This window comes from Tubulanus polymorphus, chromosome 3 (genome assembly GCF_964204645.1).
Source record: "Tubulanus polymorphus chromosome 3, tnTubPoly1.2, whole genome shotgun sequence".
Classification (NCBI taxonomy): Eukaryota; Metazoa; Nemertea; class Palaeonemertea; order Tubulaniformes; family Tubulanidae; genus Tubulanus; species Tubulanus polymorphus.
In genome coordinates this window covers 15,050,805-15,063,594 of record NC_134027.1, presented here as the reverse complement: position 1 = coordinate 15,063,594, position 12,790 = coordinate 15,050,805, and the positions used below count along the sequence as shown (strand labels likewise).

The window sequence follows — 12,790 nt, the reverse complement described above, 5'->3', positions numbered from 1 at the left end:
TTCCTGGAAAACTTTTAACAATGCCACCACATGAGGCACGCTTTTCATTAATACAGTACACGCACAGGTTACATCGCAGCGATTCTTGTGGCGCGCACGTCTGTGAAGCACAGCGGAATATAGGTGAAGGCGCATATTCTTCTGAACAAAAAGTAGTTCCAACGACAAATAGATTGATTAATGTGGCTGCCTGAGGCCTTATTTGATGGTAAATAATGTGATATGATATAAAATAAGTGACGCATTCTGATGAATTCAATAGGGGAGAGGAGATGGAGAGGGGCCGAGTCTGTAATTCAACGGGAAAAGTTTCAAAAGTTTGAAGAACACATGAAGATGCCAAAAGCAAGATGAGCTTAGATTATCCTGGTTGCACCGCCTGTTTTTGAATAATATATTCAGAAAGCACTACGATATGTTCTTTGTGTTCTCATCGGCTATCATGTTCTAAATCCGCGCCTATCATGTCTTCTAATCGCCTATCATCGGTTCAGTCATAACGATTTTCATTTTAGCGAATCAACCTGTCACCTGAGGTCCCACCTGTCATGACAGGTTCTGGAAACTCTGCAGACAGACCTAAATCGTCACCGGTCCCAATGACTATTCAATTCAATTCAATTTTGACTGCTTCTTGAAACTCTGCAGACCAAATCACCCTGGAATTACCCGCCCAAGTTTCACTAGGCCTACGCCTTAATTTTTAAAAGCTGAAAGGGACTTGCTTTCTCCGAAGGTAGGTTTTATTAGGCTATTTAGGCCTACTATAAAGGGTAAAAGTGCAGATCCGCACCTCTCGTGATTGACGCAATCTGCTGAATGACAGAATCCAGGCTAAAATCTTTCTACTCTCTTTAGTGAAGATATGTTAAAATTAGCCAATGGCGATGTACTGAATTGCTGATGACATTTTGAATCTGAAACAATGATATTTCATGTAATTGATTGAACCGTTTACGCGGAGAGGTGCAGATCTGCACTTTTACCCTATAAAGTTCATAGCAGTCCAAAAGTTCACCAAGAATCTTAGTGTCTGATGTACACAGACACTAAGATGCGAACAACATTTTCTCAATACTCTTAAATCACTGTGACTTTAAACCACCAGAAATCCAGTTTCACCAAACCGATTGTGAAAAATAAACTCTCTTTACAAACCTCAAACATTCAGTTTTCTTATTATTATATTCATTCGGAGGTTCCTTCATCATAGTCCGTGCTTGATGCGATATAAATACAGAAATAGCAAAAATGACACCATTTTTTCACTTTGAAACTAGGCATTGTAACACTGTAGTTCGTTAGCAACAAGACACTTGAGCGATGCGTGTCTTATCCCTAAACAGCGCATCATTTTTGTATCTTAAATTTAATCGTACTAAAATCAGATTTATCGTCAAAATGATATAGGCCTAATGAACTAACGTAAGACATCATAAGGTTAGTGTAGATAGTTTATTTATCAAAATCGGTTGTTTATTTGCTGAGATATCGCAGTTTGAACACAGACAAAAAAGCCGACCAAATTCTGGTCGGCAACTGTACAGCGAATTTGAATGCATGCGTCTAGGTGGTTGGTTACACTAGGATCGTAAAAGCGATGGAGATCACTGGTGGAGACAACCACTGCCAGTGCTGGGTGAAGCCAAAAGTAGGTAGCCTGTGGGTGCGACGACGTAGGTAGCTATCCATAAAAAATTCAAATAGCTCCAATCATACTGAAAGAAGGCTTGTTGGAATGGGGAGGGCTCAAATAACAATAGGTACCTATGCTTTTTAGATTTTTGAATTATCTTCAGTAGTTTTCGAGATATCGCAAATTGAAGTTTGAAAATTTGAGCGAAAAGTGTCTTCATGTTTCAATTCAACACACAAAAACTGTGATTTAAGCACAGGCACTCGCCGAGGGGCTTGGGATACAGTTGTTGGGTTTTTGATCTTGTATCTGTGTTTTGAGTGGTTATTCTGCAATAAATCCGAGAAAAATCCGTCTTGGTACTGATACGTTTAAAAAGATAATGGCACGCTGGCTCCAACCACGGCGACCTCACAAAATACTGAACAAACTTTGTTTTTCAATCTAAAATTAAAACTTTTATTTTATATGACACTTAGCCTACTAGTGATATGAAAGTTATATATCCTATTATTCCATCCGACTGTGAAACACTATCAATTTGTAAAACGTCTTTAGTAATAGGCTATAAAAGAAAAGGTAGTTGATGAAGCGCAAGCGTTTAGGAAAAACTTTGCAGGCGTTGAGACGGCAACACTAGCCTATATATATGTATATATATATATATATATATGTATATATATTTCATGTCATCTCGGTTCATCTCGGTAAAATACGTCATCTCGGTAATAAGGAAGACCCAAATAATGAAAATATCAATGTTAGATCAAAAGTTATGATGTATAAAGGGGATAGAATAACTAGTTATGAATATTTATGTTTTATTTTATGTTTGCCCTAAGTGTATCTAGGAATATCTATTATTATATAGATTATTAATATGTAGGCCTAATAGATGAAATCTAAGTGACGGACGCCATGGTCAATGCTTGATTAAATTTTTCATAGCAAGAAATCATATAGCAATTCGAAAACAACCACATTCACGTACGGGTGTTATGAAAACACTCAAAATATTGTCGGTGACTTTAGTAAGGAACACATGTAATGTTGTCGAAAGAAAATAACTCCAATTTTGTTTCATATTGAAATCGTAGTGTAGATTTGGGCCCAAAGCATTAAATTAATGAAGAAATTAAATCAATTTAGTTTTAATTTTAGTTAAAACTTAGAAATATGAAAACTAATGCCACAGAGTTAAGGGGTGGATGGAAAGAAGATAAAACCGTAACTCTAAGGTTCTTAAAATCCGCACAAAAGCGTACAGGGGGAGGGGAGGGGTCAGCTAAAAACGTACATACTTTCCAAGGGGGAGCAAACACACAGGGGTTTGGCGATGGGCTTGGATTTTATTTCCGGGTTGTTGATAATCTCGCGAGAATGGCGCTAAATATGAACTGCGAATAAATTCAAAATATCATGGAAATACCTTGTGTTTATATTGTTTATTTATCCGCTATAAAGTTTCGATAAACAATTGGTCGTTAAGAATCATTATCAGACGGTCGTCACGCTTTACTATATAAAATCACAAGGGATGAAACGCAGTTCAAGTCGTGCCAGCCAGAAAGTTGGGACAGTCACGTGACTTAACGCTTCTTATTTGACTGAATGCAAACCCGAAGCATCTAAGACGGAAACTATGATACGAAAAATATTTGAGAATAACTTACATTCAGATGCATTTTTTGACTATGAATTGTATATTTCATCATAATTTATTCTGTATAAGTTATTTATTTCATATGAATCATAATCTGACAATTGATATCGGTCTGTGAATATGTTAACTTTTCATGTTGAAGTTTTAAATGCGATGACGTCATCAGAATGTCACGTGACTGTCCCAACTTTCTGGCTGAAAATTTAAGTACAGCGGAGGCCTGGCGTTTCATCCCTTGTTCTTTTATATAGTAGCGTGGCGACCGTCTGATAATGATTCTTAACGACCAATTGTTTATCGAAACTTTATAGCGGATAAATAAACAATATAAACACAAGGTATTTCCGTGATATTTTGAATTTATTCGCAGTTCATATTTAGCGCCATTCTCGCGAGATTATCAACAACCCGGAAATAAAATCCAAGCCCATTGCCAAACCCCTGTGAGCAAACACTGCCTTTATTGCGAAACCGGTCTCCCTGGGTTTGTTGCATTCAATATATTATATTTGGATCTCGGGAATTCCCCACTTTCAGTCTTTCATTTCGTCGCCATGGAAGATCGTTGATCAACGTCAGCAGGAACTCTGTTGAATCAGGGTGGATTTTGCCTTTTTTAAACCATTATTCCTGAAAATTCTGTTTTACTGGGGGGGGTTACCCCTAAAAGTATGTACGCAAGGGGGGGGGTTATAAAAAAACGTACAATGAGCGTACAAGGGGGGAGGGGGGGTTAAAAATACCCGGAAGTCAAGCGTACGTACTTTATGCACGGCCCCTTACTGATATTTGGGCTCATAAGATAAGAAAATTATGAGGAAACAGATCAAATGAAATTAAATTTTCCGCAAGAAAAAAACTTGAAACATTTCTTCTATAATTGAATATAACCTAGGTCTGTTTACCACTGTCTGCTAAAAGATTACTATTTCGATTTAGGCCTATATAAAATGTGTGAAGAATTTTTTATGGTTTAAACTTTGTAAAACCATAATGTACTCATGGTGAAACTGATACCGGTACGGTATTTTTGCAAGATTGAAGAATTTTGACCTGGTTGTTAATTTAGAAATTTGCTCCATTTGAAAATAGGAAGACGAGAAGATTACTACGAATTTTTTAATTACGGTACCGTGAAGAAAAATGGAACGCGTTGAACATCAATCGGAAAATTTTTTTCTGCCAGAAAAAATCAAATTAAATACAGCAGGAAAATTCATACGTCAATACAAAAATTGATTTCTCTTGCGAAAAATATTTATTTGTTTCTGATCCTCCGGGAATATCGAGGACCGAGAATCTACGGCCCAAAATAAACAGTGCACGTGGCCAGCGGTACCGAATTCCTTATTTGGTGAAAGAAGGGGCGGAGATTAATGTTTTTGCCGACCACGATGTTGCTGCTGCTGCTTGGAGACGTGTTGATCCGCGGGCCGCAGCGCTGCCATGAAATTCGATGTAAATCATACGACTAACCGCAGTTTTAGGGTCATAAAACTTTTATGAAATGAACGTTTCTTTAGTGACGTGGCTTGGGATTGACTGCTCCTAGCGCAAGCATTACTCTCCGGGATTCGAACCTGCGGCGCCGAACCGGCAGGCGTTGTTTGTTATTTTGAATTTGCTCCCGTTGCTAGAGGAATTTCAGCTATTTTCAACTCATTCGATCGACGCGGTTCATTGTTAAACTATTCAACAACCCAATCTTGTTCTAAATATCACAAAATGAATAAATTCTGGAATCACCCGACCCAAAAGTTGCCGGATTATAGTTATTTCACTGCCGGATTTTAGCGTGACATAATTCTACTTCCGATTTCCCCATGAGATTCAAACCGGACGTCAAGTGACGTCATTTTTTTCTGACTTTGTCAGCTAGTCACAATCGGTTAAGAAGACACTTCGTAGTATCCACATGCGTTTACCAAAGGGACGCGTCCGGCGTCCGTCTATTATTTGGTTTCCATGGTCACGGCAAGAAAAATTGTGAAATATTGAGAAATATTGATATGATTTCTGGTGAAATTATTTTTTTCACTACATAATTTTTGAAATGAATCAGACATGATTGTCAAGGCCTGTCAGTTAGGTCTATAGGCTCCTATTGGAAAATTGATTTTAATATACCAATTATATATATTATTTGCTAAATGAATTTTAGTTAAGAATAGCAGAAAATAAGGCTTGGCCCTATTAACTCAAAACGCTGAAATTTGAAATATATTCATGATATCATAATAAAATCAATCAGTTTAGAAACATAAACCAAGCAATAGTAATGATACTACTAGGCCTAATAATAACTAAATAATAATCCATTTGTTTCGTTCTGGGCTAATTTTCAACAATATTTTATATAAATTTTAATTTTGCTACGTTTGGAAAATCCCCTCGGGAGCCTCACTGTCCCATCACGCGCCTCTATTTTTGCCCATCACAAGCCTCAATTCATCCCATTAGACGCCTCCCTCTTTCAACAGCAGCTTTACTGACGGGAGCGTAGTGGCGGTCCGCACGCGTAAAAAACCGATCATTTCGCTAAATCTGCCCTAATGTTCAGAAATATACTGATGAATAATTATGAATCGGAAAATAAATACAACAATTCACCGCTAGACCGATGAATAATTGTTAGGCTAAATATTGATCTCATCACGAGCAGCGCGGCGCGTTGTCATTCAATAACAAGTGCCGGCCCCCATTTTGTGTCGCTCGCTTCAACGCAAAACTTAGACATTGACTTTTCCGGCAGCCATCGCTCAGCCCCAACACGAAATAAAATCATGCGGTCTTCAGTATTTGAATTTTAAGATCCTAAACCTTCCGATTCCTGGTGATTCGTGGCTTACTCCGGGTCCTAAGCTGACGAAGTTTGCTCTTGAAAAAGGGTATTTTTCGATTTCTATTTTCTTCGACTAAAATGCGGATTTCTAGGGCCTACACTAAACCAACCCCCAAGTGATAAAGATCTATCTTATTGGTTGATTCCAAAAGATTTTAGCTCATTTGCATTGATAGGCAGGTTTTATGTATGATTTTACTACGTGAATTCAAAACGAGTAGGCTAGTAAAAACGCGCATCACTTTTCCTGGTCATCACAATCGATAGTGGCGCCCTGCACGGACATGAAGATACCTAACGTAGGCCAATTGACAATTGTTTTGCCAATGCGGCATCATTTTAGTAAATGCTACGAAGTGGATATTTAACCGTACACGGCAAAGTATTTACTTCCGCTATTTTACCGTGCATTATTACTATATATATTGTATGAAGGGAAATAGTGCAGATCCGCACCTCTTGTAAATGGTTCAATCAATTAGGCCTACATTAAATATCACTGATTCAGACTCAAAATGTCATCAGCAATTCAGTACAATGAGTTTATTATATGGTATCTTCACTAGAAAGTAGATTTTTAGCCTGGATTTTGTCTCGAGATCGTCACGATTTTTGAACCAGACGCCATATTGGTTGGGCCAATCTAAAGTGAAGATTTGTTTAGAATATTTGCTGAAACAATGTTACATGACCCACTCAATTTGAGGAAGAAAAATATAAATTTCTTGTCAATTTCAACAATGATATCTGACAATTTGGTTAGCCTTAATAACCCCAGTGACAGTTGACAAAAATTTGATTAGTTTATGCACTGATTACCCTCACATCGTTTCTACATCATCGTAATTACTTATGACAAATCTTCACTTCAGATTTCCCAATCCAGTATGGCGTCCTATTGAAAGATCGTCACGATTCTGAGATAATATCCACGCCAAAAATCTTCTTTCTAGTAGAGATATCATAAAATAAATCACTGCATTGGATTCTGTGAGACATTCCGAATTTAGAACAGTGATTTGTGATTCAGTATATTGCGTGAATCACGAGAAGTGCGGATCTGCACTTTTACCAGTAGGCCTATTAACTAATAAAATCATTGTATTGGGTTTAGGGTTAGGGTTTCGATAGGGTTAGTGTCGAGAGGGGGAGAAGAATGTCCAGAGGGTTCCGTTTTACCCCTAGGGATAGGATTAGAGTAAGGTGAGGTACTATAGATAGATAAAGATAGTTAGTGGTAGGCCTATGACGCTGCGTTAGTAATTTACTGGTCCCGGTTCGAGTCTCGCTCTATTCGCTCTATTTTCTCTAACTCTCCACACTTTCCTTGAATTTTCTAAGTCGCGCACCTCTGTGCGCATGCGCGGCGTAAATCAGCCAATCTCCGACGATGTCTGGTAAAATAGCGGAAATAAATACTCAGCTGTATACGGTAAGATATCCACTGCGTAAAGGCTATTTTGCCAATGATTGGCTTAACAGTAATCTCTGCCCAAGTGGGATCAATTCGTACCCAATATTTTCGTCCGACATAGCCAGAATCCGACATGGAAGACCAATTTCTAAAGATATTTTGGAACTCATTTTATAAGGACTATGGTTGCCATTAGGCCTATAAGGTTTATTCACTGTGAAAACAGTAATATGCAGAAAAAAACGTAAATAAATAGGCAGGTGATATTTTGCCAATGAGGCATTATTCCTGTTAACGCTATTTTGCTAATGGCGCGTCCTGGTTGGCTAATGCACCAGTCAATGAAAGTCCCGCCCGACAGGGCCGGGAAACGAAAATTTGCTATCCATAGCCCCGGAACAGAGGTGATCCAGCGAAAAAAAGAGTGGATCACATACCGGTAACAGCGCAGCTTTAGCGACTAGTCCTTGCGTACGCACCCGTTCCACAGCGTCAAATGGCGCTGACGTCCTCACCCGCAACATCGATCCATAGCGATCCACAGCGCTAGCCTGGCAATAATAAACTATTATTATGGAATGACCCTTGCAAGTGGTGAACATTATTAAAAGTCTGAACACATGTACAGACATCGTAGACCAATGGTTGAAATAGTTTTTAAATATTGATATCCAATCTTTAAAATCATACGCCCGTCAATAAATCCAACATCTCTGCAACGTATTCCTTGTTTGATATTTTTTTAACTGTACCAAAAGTAAAATGTGTTTTCGTACTGAAAAGTGTTAATGAACAAATCTTTACATGATTATGAAAAATTGTATAAATTTTAACGGAGAAAACTAGGCCGAATACTTGCTAAAGCTTTGTAGTTTATCTAGTGAAAGTATTACCCGTATACCACGACGATCCATAGCGCAGGAATCCCCGTGTGTGTAGGCGATCCATAGTGCTACGGCAGCGTTAAAAATAACGTTACCAGTAGTGGGGAAAACGTCCCGATTGAGCGATCCTAGCGCGGGCGCTAATTTGAGCTAATTTTCGTTTCCCGGCCCCCGTAAGGCGGGGACATTCATTGACTGGTGCATAATTGACGCCGCGCATATGTACTGGGGTGAGGGTTAGGGTCCGTTTTTTATGTCAGCCGTAGGCCGAGCCTATTACTATACAAATAGAGCGAATTTAAATGACATGGTTTCCAGAGCAAAGGCTCTTTGACTGTGCAACTGAGCATGTATTTGTACAAATCATTCATTAAAGCATTATCCATTTTCCAAACTCTACGTAGCTGAATGTTGAAAGAGGGCCTCGTTAGAATTTATATGAGCTTTTTCGCGAAAATCTGATCGCAAAAATATTGCTTTTGAAAAGCCAATCAGAAAGCAAAGACTGCTCTATGATTGGCTTAGCCGCAGAGATCAATAGGTGTTCACGTGAACCGGCAAAATAGTGTTAACAGGAAAAACGCTCTCCTTGCGCGTACTATAGAATTTCATACAGTGTCTCTTCCAAAGAAAGAAGTTTTTAATTGAAGAACGCCCTATTGTCGTGAATAATCATTTGAACTATTTCTTTGGCAACTATAGTGTGCTCCTTTTAATTTCGTTGGATACTTCGTCGATGGATATTTACCTTACCTTAAAATATTGTATGACTTAGGCCTAGTCAAAGTCTGGTAAAATCGCTGTTTCGTGACATAAAACCATAACAATAATGTATATTTATGTACTATACGTTACGCTATCTGGGTAAGCACAGGAGTGGAAGGTGTCCACTTAGTTCCACATCAAAAGGTTTTTAGTTTTAGATCCAGGAAGAAAGACACTAAATATTTGGATGGATATATGAAAGCTGTGGGTACTGGAGTGTGTAATGGGTAGTGTAGTGTGATCTGTGTGCATTTGTGGCCAGCACACAGATCACATTGTTCATTGGGGTTTGGTCCAGGACTCGCGTGATTTTCAACAACACGGAAGTAACGTGTAATAAATGATGACTTGAATTGCATGACTACCTACCACCCCTCATTATTGTTGGAAAACTAAACGTTAGTAATAACAATTAATAACATTTTAGAAATGGCCAGAATTTTAACTTAGGTTCTATCTCATTTTTATTTTACAATTGGTATATTTTTTTATTTTACAATTGTGATTGGTATAATTTTTTTTTAAATCTTTATGTTTCGTCTGCAATTCACTGCAAATAGTTACGCAACTACGCACATTTCAGTGTTTTTGGCAGCTGTACACTCAATCGGCACCGTTCGTGACTAGCTTCACTGCGGAATTATCATTAATTAACATCGCCATATCATCAACTTATATTGTGCCTTAAAACCCTAACAGCCGAAATAATTGAAATGCACACACGATTTCTATCATTGAAAATTGAGAGAGTGGCCATGTTTGTGTTCTGCTGCTTCGCGTAAATACCGCGCGGTGGCGCAACCGCGCAGAGTGGGGCCGATACGTCTAGAATGGGAAATTTATCGTTAAAAAACAATTAGGCCTAATTGCCAATTAAATTTTGATATTTTCTGTTTTTTAACCTAAATTTTATCTATTTTCAGAAAATATTCAGTTCGGAATGTGTGAGTTAGAAATTTTTCAGAGACCTCAAAATTGTAAGGGTCTCCCGTATGATGAGATATTCAACGTTTATTTGTTCTAAAAAATATTATATGGCAAATTCCAAAAATCAATAAATTATGGTTTGTCACTTTCTGATGAGTATTTGTGCTCATCATCTATGCCTATCTGCATTCAAGAAGCACACAGCCCATATCAAATTTTGTGTCATGCTTCCCACAGAGCCCTTATAGTTTTCTGGACATATTTAAACCAAAACCAACAGCACACAAGTGATAATCAAATACATGTATAATTGTACGTTCTTCCAGATAGTGGAAAGGTAAACCACTTTGCCTGTGGGAAATTATTGATGATTTAAATTGGGAACCGGAGAATCTATTGATTTGGTTGGAATTGAATTTATTGCCACATTCAGGTTTTTTAATACGGACTAAATTGATAAAGTGTAAAAATTTAATATGTTTTCCTTAAATTACCCAAATCCCAAATGTGTCCCCAATTTCATCCATAAATGCCCCCATTGCTAAGTATCTCAATGTGATGGGAAGTTGGTGGAATGGTGAAATTCCATTAGATTGATTAGTATTTCCTTTTTCGTGAAACAGGTTACTGATTAGTATCAGAGTTGAAGGTAGTGTTAAGACGATAGGCTGTTAATATAATAAAATAACAAGGGGGCTAACAACCCTCACAAAACTACTCAACTTCAGTCGCTTGCTGTTTTGTTATTTCTCATCCGATTTTGATAATCCAGACATGAAATCAAAGCTAATAGCCTTCTTGGGTTAGTGGATGTTTATGAACTGCAAATGAATTTTAGAATTTTAGATATCACAGAAATACCTTGTGTTGGTATGTTTATTTATCCACTACTAAGTTCTGAAACAATTAGCCTAGCTTGGATCAGTACCAGGCAGTTGCAACTTTCTCATATTCTTGTCTATGTATGTAATTTCCTTATTGTAGGTTTTATATGGTTTTGAAGCCGAAACAACAACAGTGATGCCTCATATTCCAGAAAATATATGTAAAGTAGCTGTATTATTGCCAGGATATCCAACTCAATTCATAGAGTTTGATCAGGTAGGCTGATTAGGTTTGCTGACTACACATCCAGGGGCCTATCTAGAGGTCAATTTAGAGCCCTGCATAAGTATTACAATGTCATTCGTTATTGATGGCACTGGGAGACCTGCTAACCATTCTGTATTTCCCAGAATGGTTACGTAAATTAAAGTGAAATTACGGTGTTATGTTTTTAGGACGTTCGTTAGACGAACGTCCATATGTGATCGGTTTGCCGGTTGATGACGCACTTCCGATTTGGTTGACAGACGTTTAAGGTCGTTTTAAAGCCAGTTAGTTAGAGATTTCCTCAAATTCCGCATCAGAAATGGCGTCTTCAAGTTGGGATTGAATTTGGTTAAAAATAGTTGGTTAGTTTTTGCTGTGCCCTCTTGAAAAAATGCTCTTCACGCCGTTTATGTGACATCACACATCACGTGTTGCTTATGACGTAGAGGGTATAGTGATCGACAGAAGTGCCATTTTTAAAATCGTTGTATCGTGGATGTTAACTTTAGATGACCGTACGAAGTCTCTTTAAAGGTGAGTGTCAACATATATGGTGACTTAAGTTAATTCCTTGTGAGCGCACAGAGGCCCTGTGAGAATCTAGAGACGTTCGCAGCATTGAAAATTACGCAATGGTCCGCTCGACACGCACACACAAGCTGTCAGTTTGACCTACTACGTGACTAAATACAGCCGCCATGAATCAGAAGCAATCCACTTCAAATTTTATGAAGTGAATATCATAATTATTATTTATCCGATATACACCAAAAAACCTTTAAGAGAAAGGTATTTGGCGTCGGATTCTGTACCGAAAATCCTGGATTGTTACACTGCATAGTTTTTTTAGTAGGGTTCTTTTAACATTTTGCCTATAAGCCATTTGATTGACACGTGGGGCGGGGCTAGCGATCTGCCGATGACGTCAGATGTAAACAATAATATAACCACGTGCATCACGCACATGTGTAAACAAACCTGGCAACAAATTAGATTTTTTGTCCAATGATTTTTCAACGAGCCAACTGCTATGCCATTAGATTGTACAATCAAGTATTCACGTTTTATAGACTCTCTCTGAAATAATTCTTGTCCAGGGGACATGTAGTGAAATATCTATTGTCGTTGTTTTTGTTTTTTTTAATTTTTAGGATATAAACAGCCTAGAAGAAACATCATCTGGCAGACACACATTTGACTGCAGATCATATCCTGTTAGGCCTATAAAATGTGTTTAATAAATATTTTACTCAAGTTTTCTTGCCATTAATACTTTCTGACTACTTTTATTTTATGGTTATCTAAGTGCAAGGCAAACATTGGTGGGGTTCCTTTGGCCCTCCGAATATATAGGACCAAAAGGGGTATTTTATGCCATTTGGATTTATTTTTGCTTAGAAAATCTATTCAAATACTTTTTGGCGGGCACATTCAAATTCTGAAGGGTAGAACTAGTCCAACCCCTAAATCCACTTGCATTCAGTCTCATGAGAACTAACTTAAAACGTTAAAACCTTCACCGGCCTCCTACTCAATTTTTGAATAAATGTAAAACTTATGGCACAAT

General features: G+C 37.9%; 1 protein-coding gene across 5 annotated transcripts in view; it reads left to right on the top strand.

Annotated features, from left to right (window-relative positions):
• Positions 1-582: 582 nt before the first annotated feature.
• LOC141902857 (engulfment and cell motility protein 1-like) overlaps positions 583-12,790 on the top strand; it is a 194,846-nt gene continuing 182,638 nt past the window's right edge. For 3 of the 5 annotated variants that reach the window (XM_074790777.1, XM_074790781.1, XM_074790776.1), the window contains exons 1-2: positions 1,586-1,651; positions 11,116-11,232. In XM_074790777.1, the coding sequence (XP_074646878.1) occupies positions 1,601-1,651; positions 11,116-11,232 (168 nt within the window). In that variant the 5' untranslated portion in view covers positions 1,586-1,600. Of the gene's footprint in view, positions 737-1,585; positions 1,652-10,127; positions 10,182-11,115; positions 11,233-12,790 lie in introns of those variants that run through there. The other 2 variants (XM_074790780.1, XM_074790778.1) reach the window with 2 other exon arrangements.